Source organism: Hypanus sabinus, chromosome 8 (genome assembly GCF_030144855.1).
Source record: "Hypanus sabinus isolate sHypSab1 chromosome 8, sHypSab1.hap1, whole genome shotgun sequence".
Classification (NCBI taxonomy): domain Eukaryota; kingdom Metazoa; phylum Chordata; class Chondrichthyes; order Myliobatiformes; family Dasyatidae; genus Hypanus; species Hypanus sabinus.
The window spans coordinates 127,973,433-127,995,682 of NC_082713.1; the positions used below are offsets into that span (position 1 = coordinate 127,973,433).

The 22,250-nt window shown below is 45.1% G+C and overlaps 1 protein-coding gene across 1 annotated transcript in view; it reads left to right on the forward strand.

The window, feature by feature from the left end:
* Positions 1–22,250, forward strand: part of LOC132397668 (fibrillin-1-like) — a 103,743-nt gene that overhangs the window by 65,674 nt on the left and 15,819 nt on the right. Inside the window, exons 20-22 of the mRNA XM_059976437.1 lie at positions 9,129–9,251; positions 17,087–17,209; positions 18,927–19,052. Coding sequence (XP_059832420.1) covers positions 9,129–9,251; positions 17,087–17,209; positions 18,927–19,052 — 372 coding nt within the window. The remainder of the gene's footprint in view (positions 1–9,128; positions 9,252–17,086; positions 17,210–18,926; positions 19,053–22,250) is intronic.

The window sequence follows — 22,250 nt, forward strand, 5'->3', positions numbered from 1 at the left end:
TCTCTCCCTCTCCCTCTCTCCCTCCCCCTCTCTCCCTCCCCCTCTCTCCCTCCCCCTCTCTCCCTCCCCCTCTCTCCCTCCCCCTCTCTCCCTCCCCCTCTCTCCCCCCTCTCTCCCCCCTCTCTCCCCCCTCTCTCCCCCTCTCTACCCCCCTCTCTACCCCCCTCTCTACCCCCCTCTCTACCCCCCTCTCTACCCCCCTCTCTACCCCCCTCTCTACCCCCTCTCTCTACCCCCTCTCTCCCCCCCTCTCTCCCCCCCTCTCTCCCCCCTCTCTCCCCCCTCTCTCCCCCCCTCTCTCCCCCCTCTCTCCCCCCTCTCTCCCCTCTCTCCCCTCTCTCTCCCCTCTCTCCCCCCTCTCCCCCCTCTCCCCCCTCCCCCCCCTCTCCCCCCCCTCTCCCCCCCCTCTCCCCCCCCTCTCCCCCCCTCTCCCCCCCCTCTCCCCCCCCTCTCTACCCCCCTCTCTACCCCCCTCTCTACCCCCCCTCTACCCCCCCCCTCCCCCCCCTCACCCCCCTCTCACCCCCCTCTCCCCCCTCTCCCCCCCCTCTCCCCCCCCCCTCTCCCCCCCCCCTCTCCCCCCCCTCTCCCCCCCCTCTCCCCCCCTCACCCCCCCTCTCCCCCCCCCCCTCCCCCCCCCTCTCCCCCCCCCCCCTCTCTCCCCCCTCTCTCCCCCTCTCTCCCCCCTCTCTCCCCCCTCTCTCCCCCCTCTCTCCCCCCCCTCTCCCCCCCTCTCTCCCCCCTCTCTCCCCCCCTCTCCCCCCTCTCTCCCCCCTCTCTCCCCCCTCTCTCCCCCTCTCTCTCCCCCTCTCTCTCCCCCTCTCTACCCCCTCTCTACCCCCCTCTCTACCCCCCTCTCTACCCCCCTCTCTACCCCCCTCTCTACCCCCCTCTCTACCCCTCTCTCTACCCCTCTCTACCCCCTCTCTCTACCCGTCTCTCCCCCCCTCTCTCCCCCCCTCTCTCCCCCCTCTCTCCCCCCTCTCTCCCCCCCTCTCTCCCCCCTCTCTCCCCTCTCTCCCCTCTCTCTCCCCTCTCTCCCCCCTCTCCCCCCTCTCCCCCCTCTCCCCCCTCCCCCCCCTCTCCCCCCCTCTCTCCCCCCTCTCTACCCCCCTCTCTACCCCCCTCTCTACCCCCCTCTCTACCCCCCTCTCTACCCCCCTCTCTCCCCCCTCTCTCCCCCCTCTCTCCCCCCTCTCTCCCCCCTCTCTCCCCCCTCTCTCCCCCCCTCTCCCCCCTCTCCCCCCTCTCCCCCCCTCTCTACCCCTCTCTCTTCCCCCCTCTCCCCCCCTCTCCCCCCCTCTCCCCCCCTCCCCCCTCTCTCCCCCCCTCTCTCCCCCCCTCTCTCCCCCCCTCTCTCCCCCCCTCTCCCCCCCCTCTCCCCCCCCTCTCCCCCCCCCTCTCCCCCCCCCTCTCTCCCCCCCTCTCTCCCCCCCTCTCTCCCCCCTCTCTCCCCCCTCTCTCCCCCCTCTCTCCCCCTCTCTCTCCCCCTCTCTCTCCCCCTCTCTCCCCCCTCTCTCTCCCCCTCTCTCTCCCCCTCTCTCTCCCCCTCTCTCTCCCCTCTCTCCCCCCTCTCTCCCCCTCTCTCCCCCCCTCTCCCCCCCTCTCCCCCCCTCTCTCCCCCCTCTCTCCCCCCTCTCCCCCCCCTCTCTCCCCCCCTCTCTCCCCCCTCTCCCCCCCTCTCTCCCCCCTCTCCCCCCTCTCCCCCCCTCTCCCCCCTCTCTCCCCCTCTCTCCCCCCTCTCCCCCCTCTCCCCCCCTCCCCCCCTCCCCCCTCTCCCCCCTCTCCCCCCTCTCTATCCCCCTCTCTACCCCTCTCTACCCCTCTCTCCCCCTCTCTCCCCCCTCTCTCCCCCCTCTCTCTCCCCCCTCTCTCCCCCTCTCTCCCCCCCTCTCTCTCCCCCCCTCTCTCTCCCCCCCTCTCTCCCCCCCTCTCTCTCCCCCTCTCTCTCCCTCCCTCTCTCCCCCTCTCTCTCCCCCTCTCTCCCCCCCTCTCTCCCCCCTCTCTCTCCCCCCCTCTCTCCCCCTCCCTCGGAGGCATCTTCGTTTTTCCCAGCGAGTGGGGAAACACAGCAAACAACTCGCTGGTTTACAATGTTAAAAGTCCGTTATGTCACCTTTTCTGAGCTCTGTCCTCAAAGATCTCAAAAATTCCAGGCCTTCGGGCACACAGCAGTAGATTTCCCGACTCCCCCGATGACACACGGGTCTCCTGCCATGACACTGACCCTCAATCCGCCTGTCCCCAGAGCCCCAAAATCTTAGGCTTCCAAATCCAAGCTGAACTCTTGACGTGCCAAACCTGAGAACAGGTCCAATTCCCACAAAGAACTGAAGTCAGCGTGAACTCCAGGTCAGGGTCTTCAAAAGGGAAGAATAAAGATATTAAAGATGGAAATAGAGCTGTTTCTGAAGGTGCAACCAAAGGAGTCGCCATTTAGTGCCAACTTAACTTCACTCCGCCTCCCAAAATTTTATAAAGCTGCAAAATAACTTCTTGACTTTTGAATTCAATGCCTTGACTGATTAAGCAAAGCATGCCATATACCTTCTTAACCACCCTATCAACCCATGTAGCCGCTTTCAGGAGCTATGCACTTGAACCCCAAGATTCCTCTGCTCAGTTACACAATTAAGGGGTTTGCTCTTAACAGTGTACTATCTCTTAACTTTTGACCAACCAAGGTGCAACACTTCGAATTTGCCCAGGTCAAACACCGCTTGCCATTTCCCCACCCATATCTGCAACTGATCTAAGTTTCCCTGTGTTCTTTGCCAATCATATACATTATCCACAACATCACCAATCTTCGATTCATCTGCAAACATACTAACCCAACCATCTATATTTCATTCAGGTCATTTATGTACATTGCAACAGCAGATGTCCCAGTATAAATACATCTGTTACACCACCAATCACAAATTAGAAAAACTCCCTTTGACTTCTGTCCCTCTATGAGCAAGCCAGTTCTCAGCCAATTCACCATTGATCCCATGCATCTTAATTTTCTGGATGAGCCTCCCATGAGGGAACTGGTCAAACGCCTTACTAAAATCCATGTGGACAACATCCACAGCTCCATCTGCATCAATTACCCTTGTCACCTTTGCAAAAAACACAATTGAGTCAAGTAAGACATGACTTGCCCCACACAATGCTGGCTCTCCCTAATTAGGCCATGGTTTTTCAAATTCTCATAAATTCTATCCCTAAGAATCTTCTCCAGGACTTAACTACCCCCGATGTGAGATTCACCAGTCTATAGTTTCCTGGATTATTGCTAGTCCCCTTCTTGAACAATGGAATAACATTAGCTACTTATCAGTTTTTCAGGATCTTGTCTGATAATAGAGACGGCACAAAGATATTGGTCAAGGCCTAAGCAATCTCTTCATTGCCTCTGTCACTAATCTGGGATATATCACATCAGGCCCTGTGGGAACATCCACGTTAATACTCTTTAAGAGACCCAACACTACCTCCTCCTTTACTTCAAAATACTCTAGCATATAAATACTCTCAGCACTGATCTCCCTATACTTCCCATGTCTTTTTCCTTGAAAAACTACTGATGTAAAGTACTCATTAAGGACCACACTCACATCCTTCACATCCAAGCAAATGTTTCCCCCTTTATCCTCGAGTGGTCCCACCCTGTCTCTATTAGTCCCCTACTCCTGATGTATGTTTTGAGATTCTCATTAATTGTACCTGCCAATAACCTTTCATGGCTCTCTTGGCTTTCCTAGCTCCTTCCTTGAGTTCTCTTTTGGCAGTTTTATAATCTTCTAGGGCAATAAGTCAGATGGTGAGCACTTAATTATTAGATGTTCCAGGATGGAAGAACAAGAGAGAGACAAAACGGTTACACCATGAGGTTTTCATGAAGCAGATGTTGCTGCCTCTACCCTTCCTGATGCTGTCATTCGGTCCTTCCTGTGGATTGAGAACCCCTCGAGTGTCAGGCCTACACATGCAGGCGCCTCCCAGTCTCTTCCCAGCTAACAGGAATCACCTGCCACTCATTCCTACTCATCACCTGCAGCCTATTTAAACCCAGTTCTCATCTATAGCACTTGTTCATCTACAGAACCAGCCAGACTCAATCAGTTTCTCCTAGCCTTCAGTTACTTTGGTGCCTGTGATATTCAGTATCTGTTCTCTCTTATTTTGTGGTCCCTCAAGGTGAGTTATCTTTATAATTGTGGTCCATTATTAAAGCTATTGTTTGCTGATGAATTAGCTCCACTGCTCTGCTGTTGGATCAAGCCTCCTCTACATTTCCTGACAGGATGAGTGAACCATTGATCAGCCCAGTAGAGTAAGCTCACTTAAAGTAAATTTTTAACAAAAAAAAAAAATCTGTCAATGTGAGCACATAATCCAGAAACAGCAGGAAACCATCTGTTCACCACTCTCTTCCAACTAACTGTCTCAGTACAGGAACCTTGTGACAGTCAACTTCCTCCTTCAGAGCCCCAGATTCCAGTGCCTGAATGCTTCAACAGATTCCCAACCCAGTGCTGCAGCTTTTTGGCCCACTATAACTTACACTTAAAGCTTCAGCCATCTCTGTATTCTACAGACTGAGTCAAGATCATCCCTCTCTTGGCTGGACGAGTTTTTAACCTGGGCTGCCACTAACTGGAACAATGAAACCACCATATGCCAATAAGCATAAGGAATTCATTGCTGAGATGCCCTCGGTTTTCGACCATCTGGGAAGTGGAGGGGTGGGGGGCAGGGGATCGGATACTTAGTGTCAAGGCTGACACTCAGTGATGGATTACACTGTGGAATTCAGGACACTTTCAGTGGAGTGTTGCTAGAATGCAGAAGCACAGACTCTCAAAGCACTTAAAAGACATGCTGTCCACCCGGTAGGAGCCCACCAACCTCAAAAGCCTCGTCACTCTGGCCCATCGTTTCGACAAGCAACTTATAAAATAACCCTCCAGGTCATCAGCCGTACCCCCAGTTTCATTCCAGGCAGCAGGTACTCCTCAGCAATGCCTCCAGAACCCAGGCAACTCGGGAGAGCTCCCTTAATGCCCCAAGAGTGTGGTCATTGGTGAAGAAACAACTTGTGCACCTACCACAGAGCAGCTGGCCATGATTGCACACTGCTTGCGGGAAACAGCACCACCAGGTAGAGAAAGGGGACCTCTACCTGGTAAGTTCCCCTTGGCCTCTCGTTCCAGCACCGTAGCCTGAATCACTCTCTCTATCCTGCTCCACAACTCAATGGCTTCACGTGCACAGGAGGCTCTGGTGGATTCTGGCACAGCAAGCAACTTATTGGACCAGCTTGTGTGTGTGCAGCTCAGATTTTGTACCATTCCTTTTGCAACACAGCCAGTTACGGACATCCTTGGAGTGGTCAGAGCAAGATCTCGGCTTGAGAACATGAGCATCAGAGACCACTTGGTGTTCATTCAATTCCCCCTGATCAACTCATGTAACACTCCCCTCATCTTGAATTACCCCTAGCTCTCCCTCACTTTGCCTGGTTATCCAGTTCGCTACTGAGCTTGGGACTCATTTGCTGGACCACCTGCCTGCAACTTCAGTTAACTTCACTCTGTGGATCAGTGGAGACCCTCAACCTCACCAAACACCCACAGGAAGATCATGAACTTGCTACTGCCTTCAGTAAAAGGGAAGTCAGCACCCTGCTGCCTCACAAACCACATGACTGCACAATCAACTTGCTCCCAGGCACCATCCCTCCCAAGATCATCTGTTCCTCTCTCCTCGTAAGACCCAAGCCATGAACTGATACATCGCCGACATGCTAGAGTGCTGCTTCGTTCAACTATCCCTGTGCCCAGCCAGTGCAGGATTCTTCTTTGTTAAAAATAAATATTGGGTCTCCATCCTTGCATTAACTACTGTGGACTCAACAAAATCACTATGACAAACACAAGGAATTTATAGATGGGTCCTGACAAAGGGTCTCGGCCCGAAATGTCGACAGTGCTTCTATAGATGCTGCCTGGCCTGCTGTGTTCCACCAGCACAAAATGTGTGTTGTTTAAAATCACTAGAGATACTGCATGGAACAGGCCCTTCTGGCCCTTTAAGCTGTTTTGCCCAGCAACCCTGATTTAACCCTAGCCTAATCATGGGACAATTTACACTGACCAATTATTCTACTAACCGGCACTGTGGAGCATTTGGAGAAAACCCATGCATTCCACTTAGAAGACGTTCAAACTTCTTACAGAAAACACTGGGATTGAACTTTGAACCTCAACATCCTAAGCTGTAATGGCATCATGCAAACTGCTATGCTTCTGTGGGACCCAGAGAGATTAAGAACCACTACCCTCTTCTCTTACTGGATTGTGCATCTGAAACACCCCATGGGGCCCATATCTTCACAAAACTGGATCTATAGGACAAGTAAAACCTGATCCACATCTACCAGGAAGACGAGTGCAAGACAGCATTCATAACACCCGCTGGCCACTATGAATACTTGCTGATGCCCTTCAGACTTTCCAACAGTCTAGCATTTTCCAAACCTTCAACAATGAGATCCTCTGAGAAATGCTACACAGGTATTTGTTCATCTACCTTGGTGTCTTCCTTGACTTCTCTAAGGACTCCCAGGACTTCGTCTGTCACCTCCATTCAGTCCCTCAGTATCTCCTCAAAAACACTATTACAAGTTAAAGAAATGCCAGTTCCACACCTCAATCATTTCCTTCCTGGGTTATGTCCTTTCATCCCAAGCTATAACCATGGACCAAGAGGAAGTGTGCACCATCGTTGAATGGCATTGACTGTGCTCCCTCAAACAGCCAAAGCACTTCCTGGGTTTCTCCAACTTCTACCGTCACTTCATCAGGAACTTCATCAGCTGCAGCTAAATAGCTGCTCCTCCCACCTCCCTCACTGAATCACCTACCTCACAGGTGAAATGGTCAGCTGTTGCAGACCACGCTTTTGAGGAGCTTGAGACACTTTGCCACCGCTCCCATTCCCTGCCATCCAAACCACTCTGATCCTTTCGTAGTAGAGCTGGTCTCATTTGACATGAGCTCAGAGGCCGTCCTCTTCCAGCAAGGACCGAATGCCATGGCACACCTTTGTGCCTTCTCACTTCAGTTCAACTCTACACAGCATGGTATGAAGTAGGAGACAGGCTACTTGCTGTCAAATGGGCATTGGAAGATTGGAGACATTGACTGATAGGAAACACCATGCCCTTATCTGGACTGACCAACAGAACCTCGTATCCATTCAACAGTCCCACCAACTCAACCCATGTTAGGTTCACTGGGCCCTCTTCTTTGAGCAATTCAACTTCACCATCTCCAACTACCCAGTTCCAAAAACACTAAGGCATTCACCCTGATTGAACCAGCTGAAATGGAGCTTGACTCTCAGCTCATCATTCCATCATCTCAGATCTTCATGCCAATCATCTGGGACCTTGAGACCAGATCTGCCAGGCATTACAGCACAAGCCTGCTCCAAGTGACAACTGCATGTTTGTGCTGGCAGCAGTGTGCTCCGAGGAACTCCAGTGGGCCCACTCCATACGCCTCTCTCTCTGGCCATCCAGATGAACAACAGAGTTTGGATCTTCTGCAGTGCTGGTTCTGGTGGTCCACTATGATTGCAGATGCACATCCATTTATGGCCTGCCCCTAATGTGCCCATTCCAATTCCTCCAATCAGTGCCCACTGGCTCCTGCTGGCCCTTTGAGGCCCATGATCCCACATTGCTGTGGATTTCATTAGAGAGTTGCCACTTCTGAAGGGGTCGCAGTGATCGTGACCGTGGAGGACCAGTTCTCCAAGATGCAGCACTACAGTTGTCTCCCCAAACTTCTGCTAGCTGCTGAGATGGTAGACCTGGATCTCCAACATGTAACTCACCTCCATGGCTTCCCTCGGGACGCTGTGTCTGATCAGGGCCAACAATTTGTCTTCTGCTTCTGGCGAGTCTACTGTTCCCTCCTCCACAGCTCAGTGAGTTTGTCTTCTGGCTATCATTCGCAAACCAATGGGCGGTCAGAGAGAGTCAATCAACAAGTGGAGAAGTTTCTGCCTCTAACCCTTCCACGTGGAAAAAGTATCCGCTCTGGGCCCGAGCCATCCCACAATTTACACAGCTTTTCTGACACATCTATGTCACCCTTTGAAGTACTTCATGGCTAACAACTCCTTGTTGTCCCAGCTGATGGTGGAGGTCCTGTTCACCAAAGCCTTGGTTCGCTACTGCTGCAATGCTTGGAAAAGGGCTTGGAGAGTCATCCTTGCTGTTAATTGCACCTAGTGCCATCTCTCTCTCCCTCTCCTTCGCTCCCTCTCCCTTCTCTCCTTTTCACCCCTCCCCTCTCTCCCTCCCTCTCTCCCTCTCCCCATCTCTCTCCCCCTTTTCCTTTTTCTTCCTCCTCTCTCTCATTTGTTTTCTCTCTCCCCATCTCTCATTTTCATTCTCTCTTATTCTCTCTCTCTCTCAAAAGTATTGTTTTTAAAATTTTAAAAAACTGCAAATCTAATTTGATAACATGCTTGCAGAGGAGATTTGGAAAACCACATGCATCTGCAGTTCTAGTGACGAGGAAACAGTCATGGGTGTTTGTTTATATTTTATTGACATTTTCCACCTCACCTTTTGCAATATCCCAAATGAGGTTTTTTTGGTGGAGAATCACATTGAATCGATTTGGTTAAACTTTTGGGACTAAATCTGTTCATGTTGCAGTGAAAAGTTGAACTTTCGTACAGTTCTGGGCCTTCCAGTGAATTCCCTCCTTTCTTCCAGTTGTGGATGAGTATCAGAGTAGAAGCCGTGACTGTCACAGCTCGGCCTCCTGTTCCTACAAACTTGGTTCTTTCCGATGTCTGACGGTGCACTGGGTACAGGTGGGTTTGTGCAGGCAACAGGCATTGAATCTTTCATTGTGGATATCTCTCTGTTCATTAGTTTCTTCAATGGAATCTCACACTGAACTGATAAGTTGTCAAAACCCAAGAGTTTCACCTCGGTCAAGGACAATGATAGAATTAGATACTTTAATCATCAGATGGGAAAAAAAGATTAAATACCTTATGATTCTCACACCATAGACCCACTAGAAAATTCTTTCTTTTCTTCCAAACCCCAGATGTGGATGAGTGTCAGAGTGGGAGCCACAACTGTCACACCTCGGCCTCCTGTTCCAACAGTCCGGGCTCTTTCCAGTGTGTGTGTGGGGCTGGCTACACTGGGAATGGCAGGATTTGTACAGGTAACTAGCCGCAGTAAAACTTTCTGTTTTAGTCGTTCAATGTGTTTCTGAAGATAACAAAGTTCCAGACAATGGAAATCTGAAACAAAAACAGAAAATGTTAGAAGTATTCAGTAGGTCAGGCAGGATTTGTGGAAACAAATAAAAAGTTAAGGTTTACTTCTGGTCAGAACAGAAATTGTTTCTCTCTCCATAGATGCTGCCTGATTTGGCCAGTGTTCATGGTATTTTCTGGTGCTGTGCTGATTAAGCTAGTGGTTCAGTAAGCCAGAGATCTGGATGTTTTAAATTCAATTAACTAAATGATCTGGATAAGGATCTCATTGAAGTTAAGAATACACCATTGAAGTGGGTTCTTCGCGTCAATGAGTCTGTGCTGACAATCAAGAGTCCATTTATAATAATCCCATTTTGTTCTTCACACACTCCCATCAACTCTTCTGCGATTCTGCAGCCAAAGCACACAAAAGGCAAATTAGAATGATTAACTAAACCACAAACCCACACATTTTTGTGATATGGTAGAAACAAAGGCACTCAGGGGAAGCCCATATGGTCAAAGGGAGAAGAAGCTGTGATGTGTTCCTGTTTGTATGTATGCCCAGTTGTCATTGATTTAACAGGGTGGCGAGCTGGGATGTTTCTTTTAAAACACAAAAGTGTTGGTCATAACCCAGAAATATCTTTACTTACAACCTAATGCTAGAAGCACAATGGCTGGAGAAAGAAATAAAACAGAGTTAAACATATTTTTTTTTATTTTTTAAAATTGAGATACAGCACAGAGAAGGCTCTTCCAGACCTACCTCTGCATTGCCCAGCAAATCCGCAATTTAACCCTAGCCTAATCACAGGACAATTTACAATGACCAATTAACCTACCAACCAGTACATCTTTGGACTGTGGGTGGAAACTGGGACACAGGGAAAACATACAAACTCCTTACAGGCAGTGGCAGGAATTGAACCCAGGTTGCCTGTATTGCAAAGTGCTGTGCTAACCTCTATCCTACCATCCTGCCCCAAAGATGTGATCATGCTGGTCGCATTCTTGGAAAAGCTAACCTTGCATTTGTGCAATTGGCATTAAACTGCCTGCTGATCACTGCTGAGTCATTTATAGTAATCCAACTTTATTCTTCATACATTCTCATCAACTCCTCTGAGATGCTTCCAACCAACCGCAATAACAGCAAATTAAAATGACCGATTAAACCACCAACCCATACGTTTTTGTGATATCGTAGAAACAGAAGCACCCAGAGGTGGATCATTACCAAATTATTTCCTTCCCTGCAGGTTAATAGGTAGTCTTTGATGACAAGGTGATATCACTGTAACAGTAAAATGGGCTGAGAAATGAAGGAGTTTAATCCTGATTCATGTGAGGTGATGCAATTAGGAGTTCAATTGATGCTAGGGCATATGCCATGACTGTTACAGAACAGAGGGACCTTAGTGTGGAAGTTGAAAAATCTTTGAACATGGCTGTGCAGATAGTTAATGTTCAAAAGTTCAACAATCAAAGCAAATTTATTATGAAAGTACAGTACATGTGGTATGTATAACCCTGAGATTAATTTTCTTGTGGGCATATTTAATAAATGTTACGAGACACTCCCAATCACGCCAGCTTTCAAGATTTAAACACTCTAACTCTGGAGGCTACAGATCGCTGGCATGTTATTTAAGGAATGGTTATTTAAGGAACACCTGAACGTAGGTTCAGTGCTGCCAGTGATTTTGTTTATCACTTGATTTGTGCTCAGTTTCTTAATCCCGTTTGAGACCACGTCTCGAGCCCAGCCTCGGATACTCCAGCATTTGAGTCCAAGACATCCTCGTCAAGGACTCTCATCACAATAAATCCATAATTTAGAACAATAATAATAATAATATAGAATTAATGAAAGGCTGTACCAACTGGGTGTTTAACCGATATGCAAAAGACAACAAACTGTGCAAGTACAAAAATAGATAGTTATCTAGAACATGTGATGAAAAGTCCTTGAAAGTGAGTCCATAGGTTGTGAGAACATTTCAGTGATGGGGCAAGTGAAGTTATCCTCTTTGGTTCTTGAGTCTGATGGTTGAGGAGTAATATATGTTCCTGAATCTGATGGTGTGAGTCCTGGGGCTCCTATATCTTCTTTCTGATGGCAGCAGTGAGAAGAGAGCATGAGCTGGGTGGTGGGGTCCCCCGATGATGGATGTTGTTTTCTTGGAACAGCACTCCATGTGGATGTGCTCAATGTGATTAGTGTGATTAAGAAGGCAGATGAGATATTGGCCTTCTTTAGTCAGGGCACTGAAGACAAATCAGGGATCTGATGTTCTAACTTTACAAAACATTGGTCAGATCTCAACTGAGGTACTACTTGCAGATGAAGTTATCACACTATAGGAAAATTGTGATAGTAATGAAGTGGATGCAGAGGAGATTGACCAGGATGTTGAAAGGATGAAACAGTTTTGTATGAGCAGAGATTGGAGAAGAATGGTTTGTTTAACTGATGTGGAGAGGTAAATAAGAGAGACGGGGTATATAAATTTATGAAGCTTATGGGTGAGGTAAACTGTAGGAAGATTTTCTTCTTAACAGAGAAGAATAAAATTTAAAGACATAGATTTAGTGAAAGTGGCAAGAGTTTTAGAGGGTATCTGAGGGAGACCTTTGTCACTCAGAGAGTGGTGAGTATCTGGAACACACAGCCAGACAGAGTGGTAGAAGCTGAGGTGCTGGCAGTGTTAATGAAGTATCCGGATAAGCCCCTGAATTACCCAGACACACAGTAGAAGCTAACGGGTCAAGTTTTGGAAGATGGGATAACTATGGATAGGTGCCCATTTGTCAGCATGGACAGAATGGAGTGAATGACCTATTTTCATGCTGCATGACTCTATGACTCTATAATAGTGAGGGAACAGGACATTTTGATCATTCCCTAATCCAACCAGTGCCAGATTGAAGTTTGTTTTGCTGAAAGCACCAGTAATTGATGCTTCTCACAGTCAAGTGACTTTCTCCTGGATACTTTGAAGGACCATGCATGCACTTGCACTCTTAAACTTAGTCAGATTTTATCTTCCAAACTTAAGATCATACTTTTTTTTCCGCTTTTACATACATATAAATCCAAACGCACACACGCATGCAAATGTATGTTATTGGGCAATAATCAGGAGGAAAGGAGCTCTTTATGATCATCCAGACAGGAGATCTGACACCTTGCTGTGGTCCAACCCCATAAAGAGCAGGAATGAGAGCTGACAATGTCCTGGACTGTGTGGCTTTACCTGGCCTCTCCACATTTAACCGATGGATTTCCAAAGGTTATAGGGATTGAACCTAAACCTGGGCCAGTATCAGGAGAAAGTTAAACATTTACAAGCTAACCAACTCGCAAATGAACGCTCCCTTTCTTCCAATCTCCAGATGTGGATGAGTGTAGTAGTGGGAGCCATAACTGTCACAACTCGGCCTTCTGTTCCAACAGTCCCACCACTTGGTGTGTGGGGATGGGTACATTGGGTAACTGGTACTAAACCTCTCATTAAGAAAATCTCAAGATTTTTAAATGTAATCTGTTATGTTTTGTAACTTCAAAACATTAAACTAATTCAAAGGAAGACACGGGAGTTTGAAATGTGAGTCTAACTTCATGTTTTACTTCAAGAGAGGCACATACATATCATGACATTGCACCTTTGAACCTCTGAATTATTTAAGTGAACAAGAATGCTTAATCAAACAAATATATTTACAAGATAACTCAAATATTACAGAAATATTAAATATACATCATAATCTTCAGTTTATTTTCACCCACTTATGATTAACCCCAAATGTATAACAATGGGACTGGAATCCTTTTAAGTCTGATGAAGTCAGTCAGTTGCTGCCCAAATTAAAGCATATGAATTTGAGAGAATCAGTCGATAATTGTTCACCAAATAGGAAGAAAGGGGTCATTTTCAAATGACAGGCTAGGACTATTGGGATGCTACAGGAATCAGTGCTGGGACCCCCAAATGTTCACACCTATATCAATGATCTAAATGAAGAGATGCAGAGTAATATATCCAAGTTTGCTAGTGATACAAAGTGGAGAAAGAACTTAAGTTGTAATGAGGGTCCAAGGCTGCTTCAGGACATATAGACAGGCTACATGAATTGAGAGCTTTTGCCAAATGTGTAATGTAAGACAAAATAATAGAGTGGAAAAAATGTGAGATATTGATAGAAAAATGTGGTATTACAAAATACTTCTGAGATGGAGAGTATTTGAAAGGTGTTGGTGCTCAGAAAGACTTATACTTGAATTAGTGAGTTAATAAATTTTCAGGTAAATCAAGAAATTAGAAAAGCAAATAGTAAGCTGACTTTTTATTGTAGGAGGATTTGAGTGTAAGTGTGAAGACTTTGTAAAAAGCCTTAGTGAGATTATATCTGGAATATTACGTTGGATACAGCTTCCCTGCCCAACGAAGGATGTGGTGCTGTGACTTCCCTCGTGCATTTTTCATTCATCCATCCACCTATCTAAGAGTCTTTTCAATGTCTGCAATGTATCTGCATCTACTACCAACCCTGACAGCATGCTCAATGCATCCACCACTCTCTGTGTAAAAGAAAACCTACATCTAAAATCCCTCCAATTACCTTAAAGTAATGCCCTTTTTACTAGTCATTTCTGCCCTGGGGAAAAGTTGCTGGCTCTCCACTCTGTCTGTGCCTCTTTTCATCTTACACAACTCTGTCAAGTCACATCTCATCTCCCTTAGCACCATAGAGAAAAAGCTTAGCTCACTCAGTCATCCTATCTTCATAGTCGTGCAATCACTGGAGTCGAGTATGATGAACTCCTAAGGGGTTGTCCATTGGTGAGTCCTCATGTGGCTGTAGAGGCCGATCGGGGATCCCCATATTCTTGGGTGGTGTGGGCAGCGCTAAATGGTGGCTGTTAGTGTTTGGGTTTTTTGTCCATTTAGTCTCTCCTTTCATAGCTGACACTTGTTCTCTGCAGCACAGTTAATTTTGTTCTCATAAAGCGCAATCCTCTCTTGAACAAATTTCCTCCAGGTGTACCCATTGAGTGCAAAGTCTTTCCATTTTTTAGATGTAATGCTGAATTTCTTCAGGCTGATTTTGATATTTGAAACATTTCCTTTGCCCACCGGGGATTCTCCGACCTTCCTTTGACAGGGGGCGATGTGGTTCAGTGGTTCCATTTAATATCAGACAAGGTGTACAGTGCACAGCCTGAAATTCTTACTTTCTGCAGACATCCACAAAACAGAAGAAAAATCCCGAAGAATGAATGATGGGAAAATGTTAGAACCCCAAAGCCCCCTGCACCCCCTCCCACGCACAAACAGCAGCAAAGCATCAAACATCCCCCTCCCCTTCCCACAACCTGCCTCTGCAAAAGCATCAGAACCCACAATCCACCATGCAAGCAATAGCAAAGTCCCCAGAGACCATGATCTAGAGTCCATCAAAAAAAACTGTTCATCCCAGCACTCTGACATGCCACAGTCTCTCTCACTTTCTTTTTCTCTCACACACACTCTCACTCTCACACACTCGCACACACATATGCTAACAAGGGAGGGATGGTGCTCTTGCCACAATGACAGAGGAGACCAACAGCTCACTGCTTTGATGTCACAGACTGCAGCGCTGCTTATTTTGACAGTAGCGTACGCCTCTGTCTCAATATTCTGATCTCCTGCGATGCTTCAGTTGTTGAGGTTTTAAGTATTTTTGCAAATGCACTTTTCCAGCAAATAGAGTATTTCCTCACAAATATTGAGCCACAATGTGACTAGTTAGTAGTTGAGAGGCTTTTGGGATTTTGGGGGATGAGCCACTCAGTGATGACATCATTTCTAGCAACTGTAGTGTTTATGTGGCTAGTTTGGTTTTGAACCATGCTAATTGATAAATTCCACAATGTTGATCCACAGACACATGAGTGGAAAGCATTACCATTTTGTGCAGGTCTTACATTGTGTGGCCACAGACTGTTTTATCATCTGCTGAGTTCCTACACATCTACATCCTTATTGAGGGGGTCAGAAAGATGACAACCTGTGCAAGTACAAAAGAAAAAAGAATAAGTAATAATAAACAAATAAGCAATAAATATTAAAATCATGAGATGAAGAGTCCTTGAAATTAAGTCCATTGATTGTGGGAACACTTCAGTGATGGGCCAAGTGAAGTTGAATGAATCCCACTGGTACAAGAGCTTGATGGTTGAGGGGTAGTAACTGAGCCTGAACCTAGATGGGTGGTTCCTGAAGCCCCTGTGCCTTCTTTTTGATGGCAGCAGTGAGAAGACAAAGTGGCCTGGGTGGTGGGGATCCTTGATGATGGATGCTGCTTTTCTGATAGATGCTGAGCTCCGTGTAGATGTGCTCAGTGGTGGGGAGGACGTTACCTGTGATGGACTGGGCAGTATCCACTACTTTTTGCAGGATTTTCCATTCAAGGGCATTGCTGTTTCCATACCAGACCATGATGCAACCTGTCAATATGCTAACAATAGAAGTTTGTCAAAGTTATAGATGTCATGCCGAATCTATGCAAACTTCCAAGGAAGTAGAGGTGCTGCTGTGCTTACTTTGTAGTGGCACTTGTGTGCTGGGCTGGACAGGCCTTCTGAAATGGCAACACCGAGGAGTTTAAAGTCACTGACCCTTTGATCCCCGATGAAGACTGGGTCATGGATCTCTGGCTTCCTTCTCCTGAGGTCAATAATGAACTCTTTGGACTTGCTGACCTTGAGTGAAAGGTTGTTGTTGTGGCACCACTCATCTAGATTTTCAATCTCCAAAGAAGGCTCTGCTTCTTTGGAATTTGAGGAGATTTGGTATGTCACCTAAGACCAGCAAACTTCTACAAATGTATGATAGAGAACATTCTGACTGTTTGGATCTAGTATGAAAGCTCTGACGTGCAGAATTAAGAGGTGCAGAGAGTTGTAGACTCAGCCAGCTCCATCACAGGCACAACCCTCCCCTACCATTGAAGACATCTTCCAAAGACATACCTCAAGAAGGTGACATCTATCATAAAGGAACCTCACCATACAGTCCTCTTCTCCTTATTACCACTGGAGAGGAGCTACAGGAGCCTGAAAACACCCACTCAATGTTTTAGGAAAAGCTTTATCCACTCCGCCATCAGATTTCTGAATGGACTATAAACTCTTGAGCACTACCTCGTGATTCCATTTTTGCTTTGTTTACTTTTGTAATGAATGGCAATTTTTATGTCTTGCACTGAACTGCTGTGACTAAACAAAAAACTTCATCATATCTGTCATTGATATTACACCTGATACTTTGCTGACTATATCTGGGCATTTTATATCTGGAAATAATCTGACTATATCTGGAAATATTCAGCTGGTCAGGCAGCATCTGCTGAGATGGAAACAAGGTTAACATTTCAGGGGCCTTTCATCAGAAGTGCATTACAGCTTTGAATAGTGCTATATTTGATAAAGAGGATCCCTAAGTGAGTAAAGAAATAAAACAAATCAGACCTGATAACAATAATGGTCAGCTGAATGGCAAGATGCCACACACTCCTGGACCATGGTCTTAGAAACTCATTTATGAACTTTGGATACTAGGAGATGATCTTTCTGTTGGGACATTCCCTCACTATTGAAACATTCCTCAAATTTAGTGGATGGGCTTCTGAGGAACTATTTGTAAGTCTGCTTTATTTAGGAAGTGAATTCAAAATATAGATGTGCAACAGGGGAGAGTTTAAAATTCAAACCTTTTAGTAAAAACTCTGCATTTCTTCCAAACTCCAGATGTGGATGAGTGTCAGAGTGGGAGCCACAATTGTCACAGCTCGGCCTCCTGTTCCAACACCCCCGGCTCCTTCCAGTGTGTGTGTGGATCTGGCTACACTGGGGATGGAAGGACCTGTGCAGGTAACTGGCACTGATGAATGCCTCGCTATCTCATTGCCTTTCTTGGAGGACTCTTATTTGAGACATGTATCTTTGAACTTTATTTTCTCTGGAACAGATGAAGCTGAGAATACACCTAATTGGGAGGAATAAAATTTTGATGTGTCTCAGTGGAGGAAACAGACTAGGCCTATTTCACTTAGAGGAGGACTCTAAACTATGGGTCATTGAATTAAAGTAATTTGCAGAAGGATTACAGGGGAACTGAAGAAAATATTTTTTTTGACACAATGGAAGTAATTGGGTGCTGTTTATCTGAAAAGGGGGTAAAGATAGAAACCCTTGCCATATTTGAGAAGTACTATGTTGTGTACTCGGAGTTCTGATTTATAGGACTGATCAGCTGGTGCTGGAAGTGGGGATTAGGCTTTTCTAACCATCAGAAACACAATGGACTCAATGTCTGTCTGTCTGTCTCACCTCTCTGCCAGATTTCTTTGTTTCTTATCTCCCTCTATCACTATTCCACTTTCTGTCATTTACCTCTCACTGCTCCCTATTTCAACCTCTCTCACTAACTCTCACTCTCTCTCTCTTCCCCTAGAATGCTCTCTCTCATTTCCAAGTGAATGTGTAGCAATAGGAGTGAAGCCAATAAATCACAGTTATGTGGTAGATTTTGTACTCAAAAACCCAAGGAAAGCATCAGAAACCAGAGGCTATTTGTAGAACTTTTTTTTCATCTGAGTTGCCCAGAGATGAAACAAGCCATTATTGAATTGAAATATTGTTTGATTTGATCTCATCAACTTCCTTTGAGGATTAAAATAAATTCAACTCTCGGAATATTAAAAACATAATTTTTGTTCAAAAGTTCTTGAAATTTGAAACATGTGGCAATGTTTTAGTGGAACATCAAAGGCCTTTGCTGAAAATAAACTTCAGTGTAACACACCCCTGCTTTTCAGATGCGGACGAATGTCTGCAGGACAATGGCAGCTGCTCCCAGCTCTGTGTGAACACGGTGGGCAGTTATCACTGTGACTGTCACCCAGGGTACACCCTGAGACCCCAAAACCGAACATCGTGCACAGGTTTGATCTTTTCCATTTTATCGTTGAAGAACCAACCCAGATATTTAACTGTTTTAAAAGGAAGATTTGTGGTTCTCCATTGTCTTGGACCCATAACTAAACCTGATGTGATATAGAAACTTGGTCACGCAGCAGTGGAAAGTCAAACATTCTCACAGCCATGGACGCTCCACTGAATTCCTTCTATTCGTCTGAATTCCACTTGTGGGAGAGTGTCATAACGAGGAGTGAATCTCTCCATTTCAATGTCTTTCATGGAAAGTTTCTATTTGGTACAGCTACCTTAACCAAGTTTAAAGTTAGTCAATATTGTTAGGATATGAATTAATTTCACAGCACATCAGAATCAGAATTCACTGACAAGTTACGTGGGATTTCTTGTTTTGATACAGCATAACAGAGAAAAGACATTAAGATCGACAAATTACAAAAATAAAGAAATTATGCAAGAAAAAGGAATAATGAGGTAGTTTTGTTAGTGTCATGAAACATTCAAAATCTGATGCAGGTGGGGGAAAAGCTGTCCCTAATTCACTAAGTGTGGTTCTTCAGGCTCTTGTCCCTCCTCCCTGATGGGAATAGGGAGAAGAGGGCATGGCCTTTCCTACAAGTAAAACTGAATGTAACACATCCCTGTTTTTCAGATGTGGATGAATGCCTGCAGGACAATGGCGGCTGCTCCCAGCTCTGTGTAAACACGGTGGGCAGTTACCACTGTGACTGTCACCCAGGGTACACCCTGAGACCCGGAAACAGATCAACGTGCACAGGTTTGACCTTTTACATTTCATCCTTGAAGAACACAAACCGAGTACTACCATTTCTAAAAGGAAGATTTGTGTTTGTGCAACATCCTGGACTCATGGCTGAATTTGTTGAGGTGCAGAAATCATGTAGCAGCAGAAAGTAAAACTTTCTCACAGCTGTGCACCTTCCAATGAATTGTCTCCATTTTTTTACAAACTCCAGCTGTGGATGAATGTTAAAGTGGAAGCCATTACTGCTGTCTCCTCTGATTAACTGAACTCTGAAAACTTGCACTCATTCTTCGATCATACTTGTGTACCAGGAGAACAGCCTGGCCCCTGTCACCCAACTGTTCTGAATTCTGGACAGGGGAATGCCAACTTTATATGGAATTGACTTGCAGTTACAGATATTGACCATTTGTTAAACTCTGTATGTTTGAGTTTCTTACTTTCAAAATCAATCGCCATTTACAATGCCAGTGTTAAAAGTCAATAGAAAGTACAAGTCAACAACTGATGACACTCTAAAGTTAATAAAGCAATTGCTCCGTTGTTGGTGTGTGTGGTTTGCATCCTCCCATTAAATTCTTATCTCATCAGCAGTCAGTCAAAATTCCTCTGGGAATCTGCTATGCAAAGGGAAGTTATGTTCTTCAAAGGCCTTTCTTGCCTGGGCTGTCTGCAATCTATTTTTGTCCGGACATTATGTTAACGCTTGCCTTGTTGCAACTGCCACACTCAACCTTCTGTTCCATCAGTCCGGCGTGTGTGTGTGTGTGTGTGTGTGTGTGTGTGTACACTGGGGGCAAGTGTTGAACTGATGCCTAAATCTCTTCATTTACGTTATCTTCTTGGAAGGTTTCTATATGGAGAGGAATCTTTGAACCAAGGGTAAAAGATAGCCAGTGTTGCATCATTAGGTGTAATAGGGAAGAAAATGTCTAATAAATGGGATGAGATTGACGTGTGGAGAAACAGGAACTTTACAAGGCATGTCCACGCATCCTTGAAGTTTGCAGGACAGGTTTAAAAGATGATTAATCAGCCGGGCAGGATACCTTTAATGAAAGTATAGAGCATAAAACTCTGAAAGTAATGCTACAACTGAATCTAACACTGGTTAGACCACAGCTTATGTGCTTTAGAGAGTTCCAGTCACCATAATCCATGACAGGTGTGATTACACTGGAGTTAGGACAGGAGATGAACCAGGATGTTTCCAGGGCTGGAAAAATGTAACTGTGAGGAAAAATTGAAGTTTAGGGTGCTTTTTTTGGAACAGAGGAAGCGGAAGTCAGACAATTGAGATTTATAAAATTATGTAAGACCTGCATAGTGTGAAAAGAAAGGTCCCATTTCTGTTAAAGGTGGATACAGTACAATGGTTAATGAGTCAAAGTAATTGGTAGAAGAATTAGAAAGAAAGTGAAGCAGTTTTTTTTTCATCCGGTTGGTGGGGTCTGAAATTCTGCACCTGAAAGGTAAAAATGCTCACTACATTTAAAAAATATGTGTTGTATATTTAGAAGAGTGGCTTAGAGAACACTTATGTGCTGGGAGGTGGGATTAGGCTAGGAAGCTGTTTTCAACAAGCACAGACACAAGAGGCTGAATGGTTCATTCATTCTCTCTCTCTCTCTCTCTCTCTCTCTCTCTCTCTCTCTCTCTCTCTCTCTCTCTCTCTCTCTCTCTCAGAACTCTCTCTCTCTCTCTCTCAGAACTCCCTCTCTCTCTCTCTCAGAACTCCCTCTCTCTCTCTCTCTCTCTCTCAGAACTCCCTCTCTCTCTCTCTCTCTCTCAGAACTCCCTCTCTCTCTCTCAGAACTCCCTCTCTCTCACACACACATATTTCTGCCTCTCCTTCACACACCTTTCTCTCTCACACACAGCTCTTTATCTCTCTCTGCTTCTCTCTCTATTTCAAACAAATCTGTCTTTATCTTCCTCTGCCTCACTCTCTGCCTCTCTCTCTCTCTCTCCATGTTTCACTGCCTTTCTTTTTTTGTAATTTATTTTTTATTGAAGTTCATCATCAAACAAACATTTCCATAGGATGTATTTCAGACATTGTACATATATATCATATAATCATATATATCACAAATCTCCACAAAGTATTTATCTGAGGTATACACTTTTGAAAAGAGTGGAAAGAAAAAACAAGCAAAAGGAAAGAACTATGTACAAGTAGGGAGTGATCTTTTTTTTTTACAACAGATTCATTGATTTGTGAGAATAAAATCAGGCCTGTGAGGCATTATGTAGTTAAAACATTTTCCCAGTATGAATCAAATTGTTCCAGTTTATGATTAACAGATGCTGTTATCTTCTCCATTTTGTAAATGTCCATTGTAATTTCCATCCATGTATTTAAAGTTGGGATCTCCTGTGATAACCATTTCCTAGTAATAGTCTTTTTACCAGCCACCATCAGTATATTCATTAAATATTTATCTCTTTTCAACCATTCTTGAGGTATATATCCAAATTATATGGTCTTACTCTCTAAGGGTATTTCACATTTAAAGATGTCTTGTAGGGCATTGTGTATCCCCCTCCAATAGTATTTGATAACAGGGCAGTCCCAAAAAATATAATAATGATTTGCATTTTGATTTCCACAATTTATCCAGCGAACAGGGAGGTTACTGTCATAATGGGATTTCTGAGAGGGTGTAATAAAATATCTTATCACGTTTTTCCAACCAAACTCCCTCCATTTCTGTGAACTGATACACTTCCATTGATATCTCCATATTGTTGTCCATTCTTCATCCCTCCTTCCTTCTCCCATTTTGTTTTGATGTATGAAGTCGAATGTGTTTTACGATTTGACAACCACTTATATATGCTTGAAATGATTCTACTACCATTATCTGAAGTATACGCTTTTCTAAAGAGCTCTATCAAGCATGTATTTGCCTTGGTTACATTTTTAAGTGTCTTATTAACATATTGTTGCATCTGTAAATACCAATAAATATCTTGTTTTTCTAAAAAGTGTTTCTCTTTAAGCATTTCAAAACTGAACAGTGTTCCTTCTTTGATTATGTTGCAAAGAACCGTTATTCCTTTAGCTGTCCAGTCCTCAAATCTAGCATCCAATTTATTTGGTGTAAAATCTGAGTCATATGCACACCATTTAAGAATTGCAATATCTCCCTCTAGATTATATTCTTTTATAGTAGTTTTCCATATTTTAAGAGTCAATTTCACCCA